Genomic DNA, 24,356 nt, shown 5'->3' with positions numbered 1-24,356 from the left:
TGTGGACGTCAAATTTTCTTTTAAACTTGCTCTCGTTATGATGTTCCACGAAGTATGAGAATACCGCGAGGTCGAAATGTATGTCTTCCTTTTCTTCTCCATGGGGTTTCTATAACATTGCTTTGCTTTTCCAGGGTTTCTGTGTAGGGTTGGCAGCTTGCTCCCTTCCTTAAATTCATTGGTAGAGTTACAGAAGTTGACCTGGTCTACCTGCACTTTCCCAGATGAAATATGACAGAATAAGTTGTGCCACCAGAATACTTGTTACTTATGAGCCAGTCTGATGAGCTTGTGGGAGCAGAGAGACAGGGAAAGGCATCAACAGTTGTACATACATGGCAACATACAGCTGGCAATATATTTTGCTGGTATTAGTTGAAAAGACTTTGTATTACTACAAACCAATTAAGTGTAAAGAATTTTGTTAAGCAAAAATTGTGTAACATCCTGGAGAAAGATTTATTCATTAGTTGTGGAAAATAATCCTGCAACAACATTTTAAGTCTTCCCTGATCAGTATGGGAAGCTTAGTCCATCTGCAGAAAAGCAAGCGAGCGCTTTTAAAGGGAAGCGCGTTATTGCACAGTGTAATTTGTCTTCACGATCTCTGTGTTTTATGTTTCAGAGAAACTGCTTCATCCATGCGTTTTCTCGGTCGCTATGTGCCTAAATCAAACGTTTCCAATGTGATCGATTGTCTCTCGATCGATTGTCTTCACCAACTTTATTTACCTTTGCATTGTAAACAGAAGCCTTAAGCTTAAAGACGAATAACGATGCCTATTTGATTGCTGGTAATCCCAGGTGGTTAATCTTCCACCGTGCTTTTTGCTTTGCTGAGCTTCTGTGATTTAAACAAATAAAAATATTGCAGGCAGGCTCTAATGTGGCAATATTGTGTGTGTTGCAATAAGGACAGAATTTAAACGATTACAAACAGAACTCATATTGGCTAATGTTCAGAGCAGACAATCACTGGACGAGGAGCAAAACAATCCGCAGCAAATAAGGCCCTCAGCAAATTTTGATAGTATTATGAATTTAGGTTTAGCGTTTCAAGGCAAAGGGTATTTGCTTTTGACAGCCAGGTGTGAAGGAACTGACTGGATCATCATTCCCCCCCCCCCCTTCTTAAAGGACGAATATAGAGGTTTAGCTCCAACTAGAAATTGACTCTTCCAATCCGGCCGGAGCCCAACCCGATTTCTAGAACCTGAGAATCCATCGAATGTCATTTATTGCAGAAAAAGTCGAAATTAGTATTTTTTTTTTATTTTTTTTAGAACATGCTATTTGGAGCGGAATGGGAAAAGAAGACGGGGGTTACAATATTGAAAAACTTGGGAACTGCTCGGAGACACTGCAAAATGACGTTACAGAGAGAGAGAGCGCGCGAGAGAACACCGCGCACACACGCGGGCGCGCTAATCTACGCGAATATCCACAATGGGTAACTTACTTTTTACACCTCGCAGCTGAAAACTCCACTATCAAATGAATAAAGCTTTTCGAAGATCACATTCTATTAATAAAACACTAGCAATAGGGAGCAATAATACACAAAATCAGAACTCATACATCATATCAATGATAATGGAAATTGTCAATGACCCTGAATTATTACTCAGTTATGAGGGGGGGCGGGGAGGGGGGGGGAACATTCACTCCTGGAGCTTACAATGCATATAAAGCTCGACCGCAAATACTTCCAGGAGCTGATTCCACATTGTTGTGGGACTGTCGAAAACAAGTTCAACTCCACTTAAAACCAAAGCTATATCCCTGAAGCGCTCTTGGACTCCATGCATGGGCGTGGTCTGAAGATCTCTCTTCCCCAAATAAACAGATGTTGCCATTTACATCCAGGAGAAAAGACAGACAGACAGACAGAGCTTTCACGTCTAGGAATATTTCTAATGTTGCCTTCTAATCCTAGTCTCTCGCCTAGTCTTAGCCTGTGGTGAATCGTCATTCATTTCCCATCTACGGTCGACACCACCTAGAATTATTGTTACAGTAAGTCTGTTAAAACTTATAAACTACAGCAAAAGGTACTTATAGGTGTATGCGATCATTTGATAAACAGATTATCATGCTCAGTTCCACCACGAGATTAAAAATTCAACTCTTATATAAATTGATGACTAACATTGCATTTTAATTGAAAAACGTTCCCCTCTTGCTGATCATTTCACTTTAGAGGTACGAAAAAGAAACCGAGTGATTACATCAGCGAGCAGAACGCTCCAGGAGTAAGAAATGACGTCATACTGAACAGGAGGGGGGAGGGGGAAGGGGAGAAGTATGACTCAACTTTATTATTCCTTTTTGTTCAATCAGAGCAATATTCAATATATAACATACAAGGTTTTGGCTATACCTGTTTCACAGGTTCTTCGGGGTAGGCTGTAGAAAGGAACCCTGAACGTGCTTCCACGAATGGCTCCCATTTTAAGCAATGGTAAAAAAAAAATAAAAATAAAAATAAAAATTCAAAAAGCCCCCATCTAGTCGAGGCTTCCACTTGACCAAACCTCTTAACATTGCCGCTTGCATCCACCATGTGGAGCGATAGGTGGAGAGCGCCTGGGCTGTGTGGGGTGGAATGGGGGAGGGGGGGCGTATCTTTCACAATATTCTTTAGGTCCTGAAGACGTCAAAGAACGTTAAGATGACTTAAAATTAATTCACTGCATCTAAGCCCCGTCTGGGACGGAGGGGAAAAAAAAAAAAACCACCCCCACCCCCCACACAGTTCTAGGACCCCGGAACACACATTTGGGGCAGGACTCTTCCCTTTTGGGGTCGAGCCATGGGATATTAATCAAATCCATCTATGCTGACGAATGCGAAATGTTGGAAAGAAGCTAATAAGTTTGTTATTAGTTAAGAATCGGAATGAGTAACTCTAGCAGAGGAAAAGGCAGGAAATGCAGTAAAGAAATGAGAATGATTTATTGAAAAGTAAAACCCTGGCAGGAGGGAGGAATTGGAAGAAAGAGCTAAGCCACACGAAGTTGTGCGTTATAAGGTAGATTTATCTAAGAAAAAAGTTTTGAAAATACTCCCGGTCTCTGCCGCAGAAAATAGATATTAAAAGGATGCAGCAAAGTAATCGTCCCCGAACACCACAACGTCTGCAAGCGTCATTCAAAACAGCTTTAAATGTATGCACATAGACACACATACATGCACATAGCCGAAATTCCCCCCCCCCACCCTCCCAATACCAAGAGACATGCAATACATATGCGATCTACAACTGTGCTGCACCCTCTCCCACCTAAACGAGCTGTTGCAAAACCATAAATCTTTTTTTTTTTTTTTTTTGGGGGGGGAGGGGATCTGAAACCTTGAAGATTCGACGTAAGGAAACAGGCTTACTTTGAAACAATGTAGACAGAGATCCAGTTCTTGTCCGAATTGCTTTCCAAGTGCAGTCATCTTCGAAAACTTTTTTGTTTTTAAATTATTTGGGGGGTAAAAAGGGGGAGAAAAACCTTTGGCCAACGCTATCTTTCCTCTCTCTCTAAGCTCACTCCTTGCCTCAGTCCGCGCTACAAAAGGTGGCTAGAGATGGAGATTTATTAGCCTGCAAATGAAAAGATTCCTTCGCTATAAGAGCTGAACTCGAAGTTCCTTTAACCGTGACTAGCATGGGTAAAAGGCTTTGCCTAGTCAGCACAAGGCAGTTCAAAGAAACCTTTAAAAATACACGCAGATAGACGTCCACACAAACACACTCTCACATTTTGAGCCTCAACTGCAATTTCTTTTCATTTCTGTTTCTTTCTGCTATTACAAAGGCCCGAGCCCCTTTGTAGGTAGCTGGAGGCTTCCCCAACCCCCCCCCCCCCAAATGAACTTTGCCATTTTGGTGTCGACCAGCCCCCCCCCCCTCCTCTCTTTCGCATCCAGATTAAGAAGTAAATGAGGTGGGGGTGGTAAGAGAAAATACCTACCCTACAGAGTGCAAGAAGAAAGAAAATCGGCAGCTAGAAATATTTCTGTAGAAAAAAAAAAAAAAAAGACAATTAGCGACTGGGACAATTCAAAGAATTAAGATGAAGTATGGCGTGGGTTGTTGAATAATGTCATTAGAAAGCATGTGTGTGTAAATGTGTTAACGCGTGTATGGATATGAAAGAGAAGGAGAGAGAGAGAGGGAGGGGGCGGGGAGAGAAAAGGGAGAGTGAGGGGGTGAGGGAGGGCGGGAGGGAGAAAGAGAGAGAGAGAGAGCTCAAGGCTGAGTCCTGAGTGGTGTCTGTGCTGTACGAATGCTAATGAGGGAAAATTAACCCGTCCGTTTGTTACATTGCGAATAGATCAATGCCTGACCCAGGGGCTGGAGGCATAGCTTGCTTCTGCAGAAAAGGTATGAGATAATCAGTCTGAAACGCACCACTTCTGATAGAACACACAAAAAGAGATGAATATTGTTCTCGGAAGAAAAGACGCATTCTGCATCTGCCTTTCTCATCTTTGCTTATCTGCTGGTTTCTGGACTGATCTCATAAATGTAGCTCCGAATAATGGCTGCAGCTCACTTCCTGGCCTCTGGCTTGAGTGTACAAACTGGGTGGACTCTAAATCGATCACCAAATTTGTGTTAACCTGCGAGGTTTCTGTGCTGGTTTTTAACTGGAAACCAGAGTAACAGGATAGCAGCTTTCGTTGAAAACGTGCAAAGGGGAAAACTGGAACTCCCTCCCAGCAGCAGTTCTACAAGTGGGATGGTGGATGTTACACTGCCATGTGCAGAGACCGAATATGTTCAGCTGGTGAATAAACTCGACGTTACAATAGAAATTTTAGCCATGGTTATTTTTCTGTTTTAATAGAATTGCATTACAAAAAAAAAAATTTTTATGCAACATCTTTTTTAAAACTACCAGAAAAATTTGAAACAAAACATAACCTGCAGCATGGAAAACGCAAAGATTTCAAAGTAGATGTACTGTCATATTAAAAATAATAATAAAAAAAAAAGATTTTCAGAAACAGATTTGAAAACAAATAAAAAAAAAACAGCAATTGTATTGTCTGGTCAGTGACGCTAGTATCCAACAGTGAAAAATAAATACCGGGGGCTGCTGAAAAGTTCTCAGCCCAACCAAGAGAATGATGTGGAGCCATGAAACTTACAAGTTATTCCACACTTTTCTTGACACTTTTCATTTCAGTGAGGCAAATGCACCTAATAAATGGGAGAATCGGGAAACCAAGCCTTTGTGACATCACAGATGAGGTTGGCTCTTAGGCATTGCTGGAATGAGGCATTATGACATCACAATAGGAGTGGCCACTGAAAGGTTCTCAGCCCAAGCAAGAAGAGAATGATGTGGAGCCATGAAACTTACAAGTTATTCCACAATGCTTGGTTGGGCTGAGAACTTTTCAGCAGCTGCTTGTATTGTGATGTCATAATGCCTCATTCCACCAATGCCTAAGAGCCAACCTCATCGGTGATGTCACAATGGCTTGGTTTCCCTATACTTGTGCCCATTTGCTAGAAGCAATTGCCTCACTGAAATGAAAAGTGTGGAATAACTTGAAAGTTTCATGGCTCCACATCATTCTCTTCTTGGTTGGGCTGAGAACATTTCAGCGGCCCCTGGTAGACTTTAAAACTGACCTAGCATTGTAGATGAAAGATTGGCATCGCACTGGTGTTGAGAGGTGTTTCTTGCCTGGTCAAAACTGAATCTTCCACGAAATTGAACCTCTGTGGCGCTTCATGTGTGGTTGGGTTGAGTTAAAGAAACATTTTCAGGTCTTAGATGCAGTTACTTTTCAAACCTGCAAAGGGTCGAGTTTTCCAAACATTGGGTTTACAGGTGATCCCACTTAAGCCATGGAGGTAACCTCTGGTACTGAGATTACCGGAGGCAAGAGGTGATGGGCAATGTGAAGATTTGGGAATAGTTGACATCATAATATGGCCCCTCCCCCCTTTCCTCTTAGGAAGACGAGACAGAGAAAATCAAAGAACGTGAGATGAGAACGTGAAAATAGTCTGAATAAAAAGCACACCAAAAAGTTTTAAAATGTAATGATTTGAAGGTCTATATTTCCAAAAAGTTACAGGAGAGAGAGAGAGAGCGATGTAAATTTAAGGTTTGGTTTGATCAACAAGTTTACACAGATCTGAAGGAACAGATTGATATAATTGATATTGCTTCCTTTTGGGTCTTCTACTACTACTTCCTTGCCCCACTAATATGCATAATGCATGGAACTGCATATTACTGGCTCGTCCATTTCTTTATAGGCCTATGAAAAATAATACCTGCTATATGCTAAGCACTCTTAAAAATTAGGATAAACAAACCAGTAATTCTTTATGCATTGAAATTTAACTTTCAAGTTATGTATTTTGAAACTCTTAGCTAGACAACTGCAATTGTGCTTTAGATTTTATTATGTATATTCCTACACACAAACAAAATTATATTACTTGCATTCAATTTGCATTAAAGCTTCAGATATCCACCCTATATAATAACTGAGGCGGGGGGAGGGGGGGCAGGTTTACTCAGCAGCAGTTTTTGAAGAAACGGCTTCAAGTGAGGAGGCCTAGACCAACATTTATACTACTTTGAATATATTCTAGCGGAAAACGATTCAAGTTGGAAATCTGCAGAATCCTATCAAACCTTTTACTTCTCCCCAGCAGCTCACCCTTTGACACAGTTGTATTGAAGCTGGAGCTGGAGGTCCTTCGAGGTCTTCGAGTGTGACAGTACTTAGAATAGCTGGTAGATGGCACAATTTTCTAACATTTAGAGAGAGGAACGCACGCTGGGAGCAATAAGTCCATTTAAAAGCCTTTTATTTAAAAGGAACAAAGATAACTGACAAGCAATGTTCAGAGACATCTCAATGAAATCTGGAAAGAGAAGAATACAACAGGGCAGGGAAAGAAAGAGATGCAGTTTTTACAATGCAGTGCAAAATATCTTAATCACCAAATATTTCTTATTATTAGTCAACACTGATGGGGTGAAGATCAATCCTTTTTTTTTTTTCAGGTAAAAAACCCCAAAACCAAAACTAAAGTCCAATGCAGTGCAGGGTTTCAAATAAACTGGATCCTCCAACGATTCAAAGTTGAAAGAAGTCCACATCACTAACGTATCCCTGGTTAATAAGGAGAAAGTCTTTAAACATGGAGGTGAAGGAGGGAAGGAAACTGAATATACCACATGATAAATGTGACATCTAAGCACATAGAAGTATGCAAAAATATTCCACGTTAACATGCACAATTTGCAGGCTAGAGGATGCATTACTATTTAATATTTAATTGTTACTCGCTTAGTATGTAATAAGCGATTTATCAAATTTAAATAAACTTGAAACTTGATTACTGATTGTATTCTCACTTTATCATCTCATCCTTTTTAAATGCTATGGTCAGCTCTAGTGTCAGGGAAGCCTGGGAATGCAAATAAATATATTTTCACCACAACATTTAAGGATAGGCTTGATTTTCGATGATTTTTAAGGGACACAACAGGTATATTCAGTCTTTGTAGTGAATAACATTAAAAGGGGTGGGGGGAGAAAAACTAGGGATAAAATCGATCAATCATTCTGAATGTGGAAGCCCGCCGACTCTGATAGACCACATAGTACTCTCCCAACCTCCGAAATCCGGTGAAAAAAATGGATGAGATTGCATTATAATATGATGGCAACGTTTTATCATATCTGTGAAATGTCTACAATTGCATTAGAGAAACATTATAGAAAAATGAGAAATATAAAATAATGCATGCGTTGTCTCAATCTTAGCAAAAGTGTAAAAAGGGGAAAATAAATGATGAAAGTGCTGAATGTTGAGTCATAACACAGGAAACGAGGAAAAAAAAAATCTGTTTCAGGGCAAATAATTGTATTTGGGTGGGTGCTTTTCCTTTGTATTTGTTGAGTAAATCTCCCTCACTGCGCTGAAGGCGAATCCCTGTTGATAAATCCATCATTACCGTTTGGGTACAGAAAGGCAGCAGTGCCACTAAATTTATCTTACATTTGTACTGCTTTAATAGACATTTATTAAATGCTTCTAGAGGGAGACATGCGGTGCCTGATTACATCCTAGTTATAGACAGAACATAAAGACACACGTAAGCATCAATTTACTGGAAGGAAAGGAGAAAGCAAGGAAGGGACAAAAATAGGAAGAAAGGGAGTCAAAAGGGAAGAAAGATTATTGGGGAAAAGTTTATAGGATGTTTTTGTAGGATATTTATGTAGTGTGCTTCTAGGCTTTGAAACTAAACATCAGTCCATCACTACTTAGTTTGATTTCTGAATATTGTTTTCATGCAATGTCTGTTTCCTTCCAAGACGTCTTAACCTCTTTAGTAGAAACACTTTATTTCACTGCAGTTTTCAAAAATCTGTCCTTGTTTTGAAGCAAAATGTTTCCGAAGTCAAAAACTTAAGTAAAATACGTTAGCCCAGGCCTAAGAAAAATAGTCCCGCTTTCAAAAAGAAAAAAAAAAGGTGTGAGCTTAACAATAATATTTCACCTAAGCGCAATTGGGCTGACACTGGATTTTATAAATATAATTTCATATTTATAAATTTATTTTTCATGATACATTTTTGTATGTCCTTTGGTTGGGGAGAATTCTAATAGGTAGATTCTTTTGGTCTGTTTTTCCACCAGTCTTAAATCAATCTAAAACAATGTGTCCTTTTTAACTTACTCATTCCAAGTAGGAAGTTCATATTTTATTCTAGGTTTTCCGACTCATTTGGGAAAACATCCAATTTCTGACATACACTCCACTTTACTTCTTGCATTTTCGTATTCTTATACAAGCTAATATATAATGAGCATTTTGACCCAAGGCACACAAGCTGGTTTCTCATCAGTTCAACCCTTGCCATCAAAAGTCAACCCCTACATATTATGTATCTAGCGTTAATGCAGGAGAGCCTACAATGAAAACATTGGGTAAAGTTGGATTGTTCTAGAAAATACAAAAAAAAAAAAAAATCAGTTATGCTGCGAAAATAACTTTTAGACTGTTTTAATAAACTACTTTGCTATCTGGAAATTTCAAGAAGAAAATAAATATAAGTGACATTGTGCTAGAGAAAAACTCATTAGTTCATTGTCCAAGTCTAATAAAGGAACAGAAGTGTAAATTATATAGTTCAGCCTTAACGCACACTCTGTCAAGTAAAATCAGCCCTATACAAGGTTGAGAAAAATTGATCTGCAATTTTTCCCCCTCTCCGAGGAGGTTAAATGAAAAAATATTGTTCCAAAGGGGGCACCGTTAAAATCTTATATTAGGAAGGCTATATACCATCTCATTTCCCATCAGTAATCCCAATAAAATTAACATCTCTGCAAATGAAAAGAGTGGGAAAGGTTCTCCTGAAATAACAGTATTCCTCAGTTAAGTAACCCAAAACTGCGCTTTGTTTTCATAATTAACTAAGCCAGAAACTAGGAAAGCAGATGTGTTGACTTAACTAATTACAGGCTTGTTCCTCTCTGTGAACTTCTTTTCGTTTAAATTTTAACATATTTATTTTTCTGACCTTCGAAATATCAGCCTTCAGGTTATCTTGAGAGATACCGGAATCGTTCAGGCTACTTCATTTTTAGAGTCTTATCTTCGAAATGACTCGCCTAATTCTCATTTATGCAATAGAAATCCATACATTTTTCACGACACAATAACCATATTCAATTGGACACTTTTACAGTTCAATGTGGATATGATGTGAGCTATTACAACTATATTATCAGAGGAAAGATAAGATTTATAACAGCCTTTTTTTTTTCTCGCTGTGAAAGCCTAACTTGAAGCCGGAAGCACAAAGGTGTTTATTACCTATTATACACAAATGTGGAAAGGGGACATATCAACTTTTCATCTCAAAATAGTTCTTGATGAAGATCTGTCTCAATTACGCTCTCTTAAATGAAAGTTTCACTTAGAAATCATTTAACTATATATTTATTGATTGATTTTTTTTTTACAAATTGAATTACTTTTCTTGCTAAAGAAAATAATATTTTGCCTTAAGCCAACTTGTAAACCAAACACCGATATACTAGGGTCTTATTACAAACCAACGCCCTGGACTAACTGCTTTAAAATTGCTGCATAATTAGATATCGTTGAATTTCACCATTAATTAGACAGCAGCACCGCAGGAAGCCTTTGAAATTTGAGAAAATGGGGGAAAATCATCTCTAGCCATTTTTTTAAACCCAAATTCAATAAATCCTGTCCAGGCCTTGAATTTCCGCAAAGCAAAGCTCAGGCCAACACAGAGGTGTAGTCCTGCAAAATTAGTCTGAATGTAAAAAAAAAATTAAAAAAGCAACAACACACACACACACACACTTGGCGTTACTCTCTTTTGCTTACTCTTAGCTTATGCTCTATGTTTTATTAAGTTTATATCATCTGTAAAATATCATAGTTGTTTTCTTAAGTAAATGAGGAATATATGCTAAAGAGACAGTGTCATAGAGACTATATTAAATACTGCTTGTCTATCTAGACAAATGCACATAAAATTGTATACAGACGCAGGATATACATGCATATTCATGTTACATAAATCAAATATTAGCGACATAATTTTGATAAGCTATTGGTTTCCTTGCTAAAGAGCCATGTATACAAAATGCTACTTGCTATCAACCTACCTAAAACACAAAACACCGTCAGGTTACTGCTAAGAATGGACTATATATGTATTTTTTTTCTGTCCTCGGGAAATATTCAGTCCAAGAGGACTGCTTTTGCGAAAAATAACTGGTATGCATTCTATGAATTCTACTTTTCTGTACGGAATGATGAAGCTAAGAGCTAGGAGACGGTTTTCTAGTTACAGATGGACTGGTCCTTAGCTTTTGTGTGTCTCTCTGTATATGTCTGTGTGTCTCTGTGCGTGAGTGCGTGCGTGCGTGTGTGTTATTAAGCCCTGCCTTTGCTGTGTGGAGCAGCCTAGCATTGCTTCAGAGGACGCCATATTGGCTCAGCTAATAGGACACCAAGTCAAAAGCAAGCTTAAAGGCATACTTTCACACGCTTGATCTGCCACGGCAAACACCCCCCAAAATGCCACTTAACACAAACATAACTCGTGTAATCTAATAGCAACAAGAAGCTCTCGCTTTATTTCTCTTAATGCAGAATTAGATGCCCAGAACATACAGCAATCCTATAAACAGCGTTTTAAATAAAGTACACAGATTATTCTTTACAAGATCGTAAATAAATGTCACATAAACGAGTCCTGCGGTTAGGGGTTGTTTTTTTTTTGTTTTTTTTTTTGACTTCAGAGATAAAACTCTCCCAATCATGCAGAGGAACCCTAATTCTTAAGCATCTAAAGCAAGCCTCGGAGACTGTTTGAAACTGGTTCGAATCTGCGATCGACTTGCGGGGTTGTGGTTGTTTTGTTTTTTTTTCCTTTCCTTTCCTCACTGTTGTTGGATGCATTCGACTGCGTTCTCACTTTCCAAGCACGGGAAAGAAAGCGAACTAAGATCAGATTTAAAAAAAAGAAAGAAAGAAAGAAATACCGCAAGGAAAAAAAATAGGCACTTAAAGGGAAAGAGTCGCCATGTTTTAGCTGGCTTTTTAAAGAACTCGTCAATGTCAGACAGAACAAGCTCTTCAGTCTCGGCCCTTTTCTTTTGTTCATTTCAATCGCTCTGTGGATCTTTTGTTCCAACCCAGCATGAAAAGAAAAACTTTCTTTAAATGTAATAAATTTAAATCTAACTCAGGTTTCTAAACAAATCCTCCTCTGGGTGCTCTAATGCATATGTAGTCTTAGTTTAATCATAGAACTAGCACACTGGTCTGGGTGGAAAGCAATGCTTCCTGCAGTAGCTTCGGTAGTGTTATGTAGTTGGAACCGTAATAAAACATCAAATGTCTTTTGATTTGAAAATAATAAATTATTATTTAATACCGATAACAATTTACAACAAATGGCTATTTACAATAAGCTAACACAAAACAGACAAGCAGAGATCCTGTGTTTTTAGTTATATTACACATATCACATATCAATTGCAGTAGAAAAAAAACAAAAACAAAAACCCTAGCTCGAGGTCAGCAATACCCTGCAATAATAGTATATATATATTTATATATTTCTTCATTTACTCATTTTTTTTAACTTATTTATATATTTATATAAAGAAGCTTTGCGGTCAGATGAAAAACTATTTTTTTTTTTAAAATAACAATCATACATCGTTTTCTGGTCCAGATGTGTTTACTGAGACTGAAGATCAGGGTTGAATTGACTTCACAAAATGATCTTTCTTTTGGCGAAACCACAAGATGGTGTAGCTTGTGGTAGAGGAAAGAGCCTCAGACAAGAAGAAAATTACAAGCTTCCATACACGAGGCATCTGCTGGAGACCTCCCCCCCCCCCCAAAAAAAAAAAAAAAAGAGGACAAAAGTACTAGAAAAATAGCTGCTAACCTCCCCCCACCCATGAAAACAGTCAAAACAGCTAACCCAGTTAAGCTGTCTTGTTATGTTTAAGGGTAAAGACAATATATACATATTATATGCATTTTGTCCCCCTTCTCTCTCTGTTCCCATGTGTGTGTGTCTGTGTGTGTACAGAGAGAGAGAGAGAGAGATGATGATGACCTTGGGGTCATTCTTTAAGAGAAAAAGTTTAAGGGAAAAAAAATCATTCTCCATCAATATGCATATATACATTTAAAAAAAACAGGTCCTTCAGTTAAGTCACTCCGTTTGACCTCCTCTCTACAATAATGTGAAATGGATAGTCTTTGATTACTTTGGAAATCACACATTCTTAGAGAAATTTATGGAAAGCAACTGACCTTTATTACAGTACTGCTTGCTCTAATAATCTGTGCATGTTATGTCTGCAACATATAAAATATATTTTGTTATTACTAATCATAAAAATAAGATACTGATCCCAAGATTGCTAATACTGTCGTAATAATACCTTCCCTATGCAGGCACTTAAGTGTGACAAATATAAGGACCTTCTTCCCTGGAAAATCCATTTTTAATTAAAAGGGGGGGGGGATAGTGTGGAGGAGTGGTTTACCATCCAGTATAGCTCTTCCTAAACCTTAGATAAATGGTGAATTTGGGTTCCCCTCCCCCTTTCTCCAAATTAAAGACATAAATACACCACTACTGGCATGGACAAACTGTGGCAAGTCGACCAACCTAAAAACCTCATGCATCCTACAAACAAAAGGCAAAAACTATGATTTCAGCTTGGGTAAAAGACATTTGTGACAGCCAAACAAGTTTCAGATATCAAATAATATTTTAATTTCTGAATACTTTCAATTTTCCTTGGAGTATAACACACACAGACTGGACCAAACAGTTCAGTTATTATAACTTTACAGTATACAGAAATGTTGCACTTAAAAAAAAAAACCCTTCAGTTTTAACACAAAACTGTAAACTCTAAGATACTGATTCAATCACATTATCTATAAGTGCCAACAGTGTTATTTGTCATGCTGATTTTCAATGGTATTTCTTTTTTAAAAAAGGGAAAATATTAACAATTATTATAATACAAAGAGTTGCAAATATACAAACATGTTTAGGAGCTTCATAACAATTCAAGAAGAATGTGGAATTCAAGGCAAATTATAAAAGTTCATTTTCCTAATTAAAATCATGCTGTGTCCTTGACACATCACTCTATCTCCATTAAATTCCACATTTTGTTTTAAATATAAAAAAACTACTTTGGGGGCAGTTAACTGACCTATGTGGTTCACTCGGGGAAAGAATTATAGCTCTCACAGCTTCAACTAAATTTGGGGGTCACCACTTATAAGTGCGATTCCATTTTTTTTTTTAATAGTATATTTAGAGTTCCATTTCTCTCCTATGATATTGTTGCGGATTCAGTTTTAATTCTTGGAGAACATATATTTTTTAAAGGATACATAACTTTAAAAAGTCAAGATTATATCAACAATTATTACAGAGCCACAAAATAAACTGATTTGGAACCAGCAAAATGTGGGGAATAAAACAAGAGTTTTGTAAAGTCTTTTTTTAATTAAAAAAAAAGAAGAAAAAGAAAGAAAATAAAAAAAACAAAACAAACCGTAAAAGCAAAAAGGAAAATAAAACACAGCTAGATATATAGACATAGGACAATTAATATTTGGAAAAAAAAGACTTACTTTCTGCATTCTTGCTATTTTTCTCCAAATTTCCTTAAATGCACTTTTAGCGATTTTTAAAAAAGTTTACAAAAAAAGGATTAACTTCTTTTGTTGTCTTTTCTTAAACCAAACTGAAAAGTAGCAAGTTGTTCTGAATGACATAGGAGGTTTGTTTTTTTTTTTAAATTCTTTCTGTAAAAGTTATTTGACAGTCTTTTTTTTTTTTTTTTAAATAATTCACAGTCCATTAAATGCTTCCCTCTCTCTTCTTTAAGTAAACTTGTAACAACTTTTTTTTTTTAATCCTTTCTTAGCAGAAGGAATTTTAAGCAACCAGACCCCAGAATCCTTTGCCTTCCTTGCTCTGTTTTCTTTGAGTCTTCCTTGTTTAAGTGAGTGTTTATTGAATGGACATATAAGGCCAGTTAAAACTACTGCCAGATAATAACATATCCCTGATTAGGGTTTCTATGGGGGTTTTACCTACCAAACGGACGAAAAACAATTGCTCTATGACAGAGGAGGACACAGTACGAAGGGAGGGAAGGCGAAGTAATAGCTTTCCAAATCGCGTTGGTTGATTGGGATACTGGCTTCTAACATATTCTTCCAAAGCACACTGAGATTTTTCCTGCAAACTTTCCACATGGGCTACATCAGAGAGGCCACACGCATCTGAAAGAAAGTTTCAAAAAAATTAAAAGAGTTTAATTTGACAAAACGAGGCCACACACTGATAGAAGCCTTGAAAGCCATACTACCCAAATCTTAGGTTGTGGATGCTGTTAATTTGTTTAAAATACAACAGTGCTATAAACTGCAAGATCTCATAGCTTTTGGCACCCTGTGAAACATGAAGACACTTGAAAGTGCTATTTTTGAGTCATGAAGAAAAACAAAATCCCCCAAACTGTTAATATTAATCTAAAATGTCTCCTCTGGTTAGCAAAGATTAGTACCAGATAACAATAATGGCATCCTGGATTCAGCAACAGTTCTGCTCCAAGCAAAGAGTTTTTTTTCCTTTAGTGTTTGAAACTGACTTAAGTGGCCCTTTAAAACTGATCTTGTCAGTCCGGCTTATTCAGAGTCAGCCATGCAAACTGTGATCTCTCTCTTCATTTGAACTGATTTTTTTTTTTTTTTTTAAGCCAAGCCCCTACAAGAATAAAACCCCTGATAGGGTCTCTGAGGGGTTTTTTCTCCTTGATAGCCCCCACCCCCCAAAAAAAGGAGAGAAGTATAATAAGTTGGTTTAAATCAGAGATGCGTTTGCTAGAGATCAGGTTGTGACCTGACCTCCCCGTGACTTACTAGGGCTGACCTAGAAGGACTAAGATGTGCTTATTATTATAATGTTATAAAAAAGACTCAGAAACAAGAAATGCATATTTTCTAAGGTGGAAGTTTAGGAATTTTGCCATAAATAACAGTACACCATAGTGTTCAGTAATTATGCCTTCAACATCAGATCACATATTCTTAGCAAAAAGCAATCTGTGTACTCAAGCCTGCAGGCCTCAAGGTTTCTAACTACTAATAAATGAACTCCTTTGAGTAGTATCACATGATATTTTTTTTTTTGCCTAGAAGACCCAGCTGATTTCACAACTAAATCCTGAGCATGAACTACCTGGAACATAGATAGAACATAAAGGGGGAATTCCAGCTGCATAATTAGGTCAAGGAAAAAAAGCAATGAGTTATTTAAACGATAACAGGAAAACATACAAAAATGCTGATATATGGAGCGGCCTAGGTCTAACTGAATTATGCATTTGGAGAAGTAAAAGAAAGAATAGGATTTTTGGGGGGGATGGATGAGTGTGTGTGAGTGAGAGAGAGTGAGTGAGAAAGAGAGAAAGATGTGTGTGTGGCAATAATATACAAAAGGAAGTTTGGGTCATGACCCAAGCCTTGGAAAGAGTCCAGAGAATGGCTGAGTTCTCCTGACCCCCTTATACACAACAGGGAAGAGACAAGAGTCTCTTGCAAATAAACTGCATTTTTCTATTTTTGGTTTAAAATATATCAGTTTAAAATATCATACAGATAGTTATTTTAAAGTTTTTAGACTTCTGTTAAATATTTATTATAGTACGCATTTTAAAACTTTGGCAGAACTTCTAGCCTATGCTAAGTTTGCCCCATGGTTTGTCACAAGCAGCCTGTCCTAATATAAAGTATCAATTAGAATATATATAATTTGTTTTGAAATAGTTTAGCCTGAAGAGTTAATTATGTCAGACATATTACTCATACAGGCTAAAGCACAATACCCTAATTAATTTCACTATACTTTCAAGCATTGTGTAATGACTCATACACTAGATTCCAGAAGATATAAACAGATTCATATTTTCTTTTTTTTTTTCTTTTGAAAGAAGTTCTTCTATTGCATTGAATACATTGTCTTTGGAAAGTGTGTTTGTGTTGTCAGGAGTAGAGGGGAATATTTATGTATGACCATAAAGATTTAAGCTTCTATATAAACGTGAGATTACTAGGAAAGCAGCACCACTCTGGTCTATTACTTGAAAAAAGAGACTTAATTGATACCTTATTTCAAGTTTAGCTTTTGAAATAGGTTTGTTTTCAATCATGGCTGTGTAAACGCATCCTAGAACTACAGGTTTACACCAGCTCTATTGGGGAAATCAAAAAGCTACTTTGAATATATGTAAAGTGCATTTTGCTCAAACTTTAAACACTGCCTCAAACATTGTATGTTTATTTATTTACTAAAATTTAATTGTTCATCTTTCCTTAAATCATATTATTAGGGGACGGGGGGGGGTGCTGAAAAGTTCTCAGCCTAACCAAGCCGAGAATGATTGTGGATATGGTTCAATCGATGATCTGAAACAATGTCAAAAAAAAAAAAACATAGAATTTTGTTTCTGCAAATTGGCACTTAAGGAAATAAGATGATGCTCTTTTCAGCTCCGGTGGCAAAATAAGGGTCAGAATTTTAGGGAGTTGGTTGGGCTGAGAACTTTTCAGCACCCCCTGGTATTTATTTGGTTTCTGCCTTAAAATCGATGCTTCTCATTCTGACTCCCAAGCTTAGGAATATTCCAATCTGTTCAATTATTTAATATATATATTTAGTGGGGTGGGGGGTACAATGTGGAACCTACTTTCACAAATGCATATACATGGAACTAGTCCAAGTACCCCAAGACATTTGGAGCACTTAAAATATATTTTTTTGTGTGTGTTTTGCTAACTTAACTATTAATATAAAAATAAGACTATAAAAGCATATCTTACCTGAAGTGAAGAGAACTATGGCCTTTAAGCAGCTATATTCTGCCGAGTCGACGTGCAATGCCTTCAGTTTCTCGACCTGTTCTTGGAAGATTCGTATGTGGTCCATAAAGGCAACCACTCTGTCCGCAGACATGGGCGATGCGTGGAGGCCGGCAGCTGCCAGGAGGGGGGCTACATGAAGAGGCATTGAACACTGGGCAGCGTTGAGCACAAATAACTCGCTCCAGGTCAGCCTGAGGAGTGCCACCTGGTCTGTAATCTGGAGGTCAGGGAAGAAGGGAATATTCCTGGCCCATTCTACTGCGCTGAAAAGCATCCGGGCCGCCAGTTCACAAATGTTCTCGATGCCCATTATGTTGTTGGGTTGCATGCATTGACTGCCAAATCGGGACGTTGGGTAGGGTTCTGCTCGGAGGAGAAGGGAGATATATCCGGATAGGTAGGAATGGCAGTTCAGAGGGTCTCCATTTGTCAAGGCGAACTGACCATGAGTTGGCTGTGTAGGTGGCATTCTGCCCCTCTGGACGGCTGCAGTAAATAAAGAGACTACAGCAATTAATATCTGAATTGTTTGAAGAAATACAGATTGCACGTCAATTTTAGCATTCATTTCCATGCACAAAGGATTGTTTCTCTTCCTCCTCGACCCTACCCCCATATGCAAAGCAAATTTTGAAAATATTGCTCTCTGCTGCTAAAATAAAAAATAAAAATAAACCGTACCTGAAACCTGGTTAGATAAGTACTTATATAATGCAGGTGTGCATTAAGTACAATAAAATCTGCCTTTCTTCAAACCCATACAGAGATTTAACAATCCAGCCCCTCAGACATGCTGTACATAAGGTTTGCTTATTTTTCCCATTACATATTTAAACATCTGATATTATTTATTGATTTCCCCAAACCCATCCTTCAAAAATGCGTTTGACTACTCTCAGACTGCTTTCATCGACTCCTGAATAATTACGTGCAAAAATAAGCAGTGAGGGGGGAAGAGAAAGAAAAAAAAAATCATCATAATACAGCCGATTATTAGCAGTAGCTCGTCGCATCGGGGCCTAGAGTTTTGGGAGCAGATTTACACCGAGAAAATGAATGCACAGGAGGCTGAAAGAGAAGAACGAGGAAGGGAGGAGAGAGCAAGGGAGCTGAGCAAAAGCAGGCCGCTGATATTTGGCTTTTAGCAGCGCACTGGAAGGTTAGTTAAGTCTCGCCGGAGCACAATGAGAGACAGGGCTGTTTCCTAACCCTTAACCTACATAGCTGAGCCCAGGCAAAGTGCCCGCCCGGCTGGTCCCCACTGGAAAACCACAGCTCACATTTCCTCTTCTAATTTTATAGCACAAAGACTCAACTTGCAGGGAGTTAAAGAAGCCTCAGCCATTCATGCCTAAAATAAAGTTTTTTAAAAAAAGAGAATACTAATAATAACAGTAAAAAAAAATAAAAATAAAAATCCCATGTGGGATGGGGGGGGGATGCGTTTACTTTTGCCTAGCCAGGCGTATGAATCACGTGTAGAAAACGAAGCTTTTCTAGCTTCTGTGCAGTGAAAACCTAAACAGAACCGGTCCAGTTTGGAACCTCAGAAATGTAGTTTTTATGCAAAATGGCATTCTCAGGCAACTGGGGGAGGGGGTGCTGGGTGCCAAGGACAAGAAGTGAGCAAGCTACCCCCCTCCCCCCCGTTAACCAGGAATGATTGTGTATGAATGAAGAATAGAGGGGGAAAAAAAAATCACAAATTAAATTCAGGACATGCATGCGGACTTCCTCGCCTCTCCACTGAATATTGCTAAAGTTTCTTCTCTCTCTCTCTCTCTGGGATGCTACAGAAACAGAACAAGCAAGGGTCTGAAATTTGGAAAACAAATGAAATTCCAATACCTTCCCGTCTCATGCCAACTTTGAGGCATTTTTTGAGGCGGCAGTATTGACACTGATTGCGGTGGTGCTGGTCTATAGGACAGTTCCTGTTGGCACGACAAGTGTAACTCAGGTTCCTCCTCACGCTCCTTTTGAAGAAGCTCTTGCAGCCCTCGCAGGTGAACTGGCCATAGTGCTTGCCACTGGACTTGTCCCCACAAACCACGCATTCAATGTGCTGCTGCTGCTGCTGCTTGTCCCCTTGGCTCTGCTGGCCCGACTGGCTGGACGGGTTGGTTTGAGCCGGCGTGGTGGGGGGGCCCCCTGCCCCCGGGGTCTGCGGCGCGTGAGGGGCCCCGCTCGGCGGTCCCTGCCCCGGAGGGACTTGAGATGGCTGCGTTCCCTGAGCTCCTGGAACATCGTCCTGGGGGTCTCGCCACGCACCAACTACCATTGCCATATCTATGGGACACCGTTTCCAAACTTCCTGCTCCCCCTTTTTTTTGTGTGTGTCTTGTTTCAGATCAGTTTTGTAGTGAGAACAACACACAAAACAGTAAAGAGAAAAGAAGAGGCAAAGAAGAGGCAGAGCCGATTGTCTCTGGCAACAAGTCGAGAAATAAGTGGAAGGCTTTTTTAGACCTGATGTGCATCAGAGGCGAGTGTCTGGGGGCCAGGTCCAGGGCAGCTTACAGGCAGCCATTCAGGAAAGCCATCAAAAGAGAATGAATAAAAAGGTTAAAGATTACACACAGGGGAGGGGGGGATGCACTTCCCCCCCCTCGGCTGCAGAAAGAAGACGATCTCCTGTAGTTTTGATGGAGTCCGGGGCAACCATCAGCTGAGAAATTCTTTTGCCTCTTCTTTGCCCCCCTTTTTTTTTTCCTCTCTGTCTCTCTCGCGAAGATCTAGCCCTGCCTGAGCCACATAGAAAAAGAGTCAACTCTCCGGCAGCAGTGATAATGATAAAAGAGATCACAACCTATGCAATATCCTTCTTGCGACGTTAAAAAAAAAATGCACACACAAAAAAAAAAAAAAAAAAAAAAAAAGAACAGAGAATCAAAGTGATCAAATATGCTAAAAAGGGGGGTTAGGAAGTGAATGCGATTTGTAGGAGCGGGCTAGCAGAGTGGTTTCTCTCCGATCAGCTCACTGAGCTCTCTATATAGTGAACTTTGACACGACTGCTGCAACTTAGCACACGTTACCATGGCGACGCTTCGCCTTATAAGGAAGCAGACCGTGTTTGACTGGTCAAAGCTCCGAGCCCTCCCCTTCAACCTTATTGGCCAGCGAGCCCTGAGCTAGTGGTATGGCTGCCGAAGGCAGCTGCCTGGTCCTAAAGCGAGAGGAATCGCGGCGGCTGTGATCGGTAGTAGGGGGGAGGGGAGGGGGGCGCTGAGTTTTTCTTACTTTTTGGTATTATTATTTGCTGCCACTTCTCCGCTTTTGGGATTTACAGCACGCCGCAAAAGCGCGCACAGAATGTGCGCTGCCGGCGAAATCTGGCTCTAGAGAGCGCGCAAAATCTGCCGTCTTTTGAGTGCTGAGGCTCAGAGGTGCGCAACGATCATGGACACGTTTGAATGAGGGAACTACTTTAGTGATTTGAGATGCCTTTCAGATGGCGTTAGGAAAGTTAGACTTTCTTGCAAGATACGTTTCTAAAAGGAGAAGAGATTGAAGGAGAAGGAAGGGGTGGAAAAGACTCCAGTCCCGGACAAAGTGCTCTTGTGCATATTATTACATATACAATATGTGACTCCCACATCTAAGAGCAGTAGAGCTGGCTGTCCTACTCCAGACACAGTGTTATCCTTCTGGGGTTAAAGTTTCTCAGGTATGCTGATTCCATTTTACTTGCTGAGATGAGCAAACCTGACAGCTGTCATAAGGTACCAGTATCTCACTGTCATTCTACACTGCACATACTCTTGCCAGAAGCCCTTTGGTGACTTGTATTCTTTAGAACTGGAGGTTGAAGATGCAGTCCGTGTGTTTTTAGTCCTTTTTTTAAAGTAAGATAAGGTATAATATAATCCATTGTCACACAAACGTACAGGAGTTAGATATGCCATCGCTATATGATTGTAGCCATCACTATTAGTAGATCATTTAATAAGCTGGGCACATCGAGAATTTAGTCAAGCTTCTGAAAACCATAAATGATAAATAATGGTCCTACAGTTAAATAACACTTATATGTTTTCTTGAAAATAGACGCAGAGCTTTTCAGTAGTACATTGCTGACATTCTAAAGCCATCCACGGGAACACCTATAGCTAATATGGCGGTATTATTTGAGCAAAGCATGTCTGGATTCTCAGGCTTGCAAACCCAAATCACAAATGTCACCTAGAGCAAAATAAGAAAAACCGAACAAGCGTTCCAAACATTTGGCGCAAATGTAGACGTTGTTTCAGATGAAGTCAATGAAAACAGAGCTAAAGGCGTAGATAAAGATTATTCAAAGACAGAGAGATTCACCATATTAGAACAGTCATCCCTGCACATATATCGGTTGACAGAATCTGAAATTGCACTTTTTTGTGCTCTTTTTTTCACACGAAATTAGCGCGAGGCTACCTGGAAGCTGTTGCTTTGCTGCGTGGGAAGAAACCTGAGAAGCAACAAGCTCAAATCATTATGTGAATTAGGGAAAGAGCCAAAGTCATTGTATGTTATTGCCCTAAGATACACACATTATAAAATGTCCGTATTTGGGGAAAAAATGAAGCACAGTGTAGATCATTTCTACACAAAAGGAAGATTTATAATAGGGGCAATACAGGCTAAATTGTGTGAGAGAAGTGTTTCTATTCCTATCCATGAAAAGATCTTATGTCATATATATGTCATGAAACTAAGATGCAGTAGAAGGGTTTCTCATCAATTTAACCTATTCACATGCCCTATATAAAATGAATGCAAGTTACCAAAAGCTTACATATAGTTACAATTAAAATATATATATATATATGTGTGTGTGAGAGTGAGTGAGTGAAAACACAATTTATTTTCTCTTTGGCGACGATAAACTGAGTTTTTAATACACAATATTAGAAAACTGGGGATTTATATGATTGTCAAAGATAAAAACGAAGAACCAAGAATAGTTTATTATATGTTCATGTTCTTGAAAACGGCAATATTTCTGCAATATCAGCCTGACTTGAATTATATTCTTAAGTGCAACTGTATGATCAACTGTGAATTTAAAAGTCGTATGCAGAGGGAAAGGGGCTTTTTGGAAAGTAGACACTGGACTAGTAGACTAAGTAAGATATACATTACAGAGATAAAAACAAATCACAAAGGTTTTGTAAAGTCCATCCCAGAGAATTACACAAGGCGTAAGAGCGAATATGACTGTTTTACAAAACTAGGTTGCGTTTAAAATTCACTCAGGTCTTCCAGAATCATCTCCCAGAAATGGAGAATGTAGTCGAGACATTCTGTTATTGTTCAGATGTGTGGAAAGGAGCGCGTTGTTTCGGCTGAAAGTTTCACATTGGTCCCCCTCATTCTTTATAGATTAACTTGCAAAGTGAACACAGCGTCGGACAAATACCGAGTTTAACTCAGAACTCAGAGGAAACCAGTTACGTCTAAATGAATTCATGGAATCCCTCTTGTCCCTGAATATAACATGTGTGTGGTTTTCTCCTCCGTGACACTGAAGCGCCATGAATAGCGAAAGTGGCCCCTATTGTGTGCCTCTGAACTTCCAAGTCAATGCAATTTTTAACCACTGGCTTGTGGTACTTTGAAAATCACCAGGGGCCGTCAGAGTTAGGTCCTCTGAAAAATTTACAGTGGTAAATCAGACCATATGCTGTGAAGGAAAAATGCTCAGGAGTGGAGCAAGTACAGTATCTGTCTGCCCCCTAGTGTAAGGCTCTTCTCTGCCTTTTAAAAAAAAAAACCCTCAACTTTAAAAGAGAAGGCGCTCTTAAAGGGAAAGACTTTTGGAGCACGTAGGCATGTAAGAAAGAAACTTCGGCACATTTTAACGCGATTAATTCCTAAGGATTTCGATTAATTGGCTCGGGCTTTGGCAAAACGGACTAGAAAGTTTACACTCTCGCCCCCACCCCCCCAGCTATGGAAGAACGATGGCTGGGCTTCCGTGGTGGTATTGTAACGATGCCTGAGTGCTTTTCGTCGTCCGAGCGTCGCTTCGCTCCTAAGATCTACGCGTCGTCCACCACGAGCGAAAAGATACCGATTTCTTTGAAAACGGAAAGCCACCTTTCTGCCAGACGATCCCCCGGTGAGTATCCTTATTCTTATTATCACACTATCTAGGCTCATTGTTTTCTGCTGACATGCATTTCCCACTAGCAACTTAGCCAAACCTTGCAGTCAAAGAAGAAAGTGTAGCTTTGCAATCTAACATTAAATTTTAATTTATTCCACTTACTAAAGATTAATAACACAGTAGAAGAAAAATCGTCTTTTTTTTTCCCGGTTCGGAACCGATTAACTTAATAAATAGCTGCGATCGGATTTTTTTTTTTTTTTTTAGTAGGTTCCGAATTGCAATTTTGCTAACGGATAGTTAAATGGTGTTATGAGAACTGAACGGTAATGGATGCATTTGAATCGAGTCAATGAGTAGTAGAGAGAGTAATTTAAATATGCAAATGCATTAAGACTAGGGCGGAACGACAAAAAAAAAAAAAGCACAGTTAGGAGACGAGATAAAACAGAAAATATATAATTATAAGCACACATACCAAAAACATATTTGCCTTGCTCCGCGTCCCAAATCGCCTGCATCTTCTCTCTAAACTGGAATACCCCTTTTAGTATGGCAGGTGCAATAAAGCTTTGTTTGCCTCTTGAAAGATGTATCTTTGGTAAAGAAAAGAGAATCTCCTTTCGTTGTTTATTTAAGCGACTGTGCAAACTGATAGAGAGGAAAAAAAAAAAAGTAGGCAATTGCCTTCAGGGAAAAGAGGAAAGGTGAAAGAAATATCTCCAGTCTAAAGGGAAGTGCTTTCCATGTATTATTTGGCT

The 24,356-nt window shown here is 38.9% G+C and overlaps 1 protein-coding gene and 1 long non-coding RNA gene across 9 annotated transcripts in view; one reads left to right on the top strand and one right to left on the bottom strand.

The window, feature by feature from the left end:
• Window positions 1-24,351, bottom strand: part of NR2F2 (nuclear receptor subfamily 2 group F member 2) — a 30,983-nt gene extending 6,632 nt beyond the window's left edge. Inside the window, exons 1-5 of one of the 7 annotated variants that reach the window (XM_033920696.1) lie at window positions 19,353-20,344; window positions 17,463-18,008; window positions 14,677-14,864; window positions 12,861-12,905; window positions 6,896-7,140 (exon numbers count right to left, since the gene is read on the bottom strand). In XM_033920696.1, coding sequence (XP_033776587.1) covers window positions 12,900-12,905; window positions 14,677-14,864; window positions 17,463-18,008; window positions 19,353-19,791 — 1,179 coding nt within the window. In that variant the 5' untranslated portion in view covers window positions 19,792-20,344 and the 3' untranslated portion in view covers window positions 6,896-7,140; window positions 12,861-12,899. The other 6 variants (XM_033920694.1, XM_033920693.1, XM_033920695.1 and 3 more) reach the window with 6 other exon arrangements.
• Window positions 20,692-24,356, top strand: part of LOC117348490 — an 85,023-nt gene continuing 81,358 nt past the window's right edge. Inside the window, exon 1 of one of the 2 annotated variants that reach the window (XR_004537000.1) lies at window positions 20,692-21,174. This is a non-coding gene — a long non-coding RNA (uncharacterized LOC117348490). Of the gene's footprint in view, window positions 21,175-22,763; window positions 23,608-24,356 lie in introns of those variants that run through there. The other variant, XR_004537001.1, reaches the window with a different exon arrangement.

This window comes from Geotrypetes seraphini, chromosome 14, assembly GCF_902459505.1.
Source record: "Geotrypetes seraphini chromosome 14, aGeoSer1.1, whole genome shotgun sequence".
NCBI classification, from domain to species: domain Eukaryota; kingdom Metazoa; phylum Chordata; class Amphibia; order Gymnophiona; family Dermophiidae; genus Geotrypetes; species Geotrypetes seraphini.
Note: the sequence above shows the minus strand (reverse complement) of the source record. Positions and strands in the feature narration are given on the sequence as shown.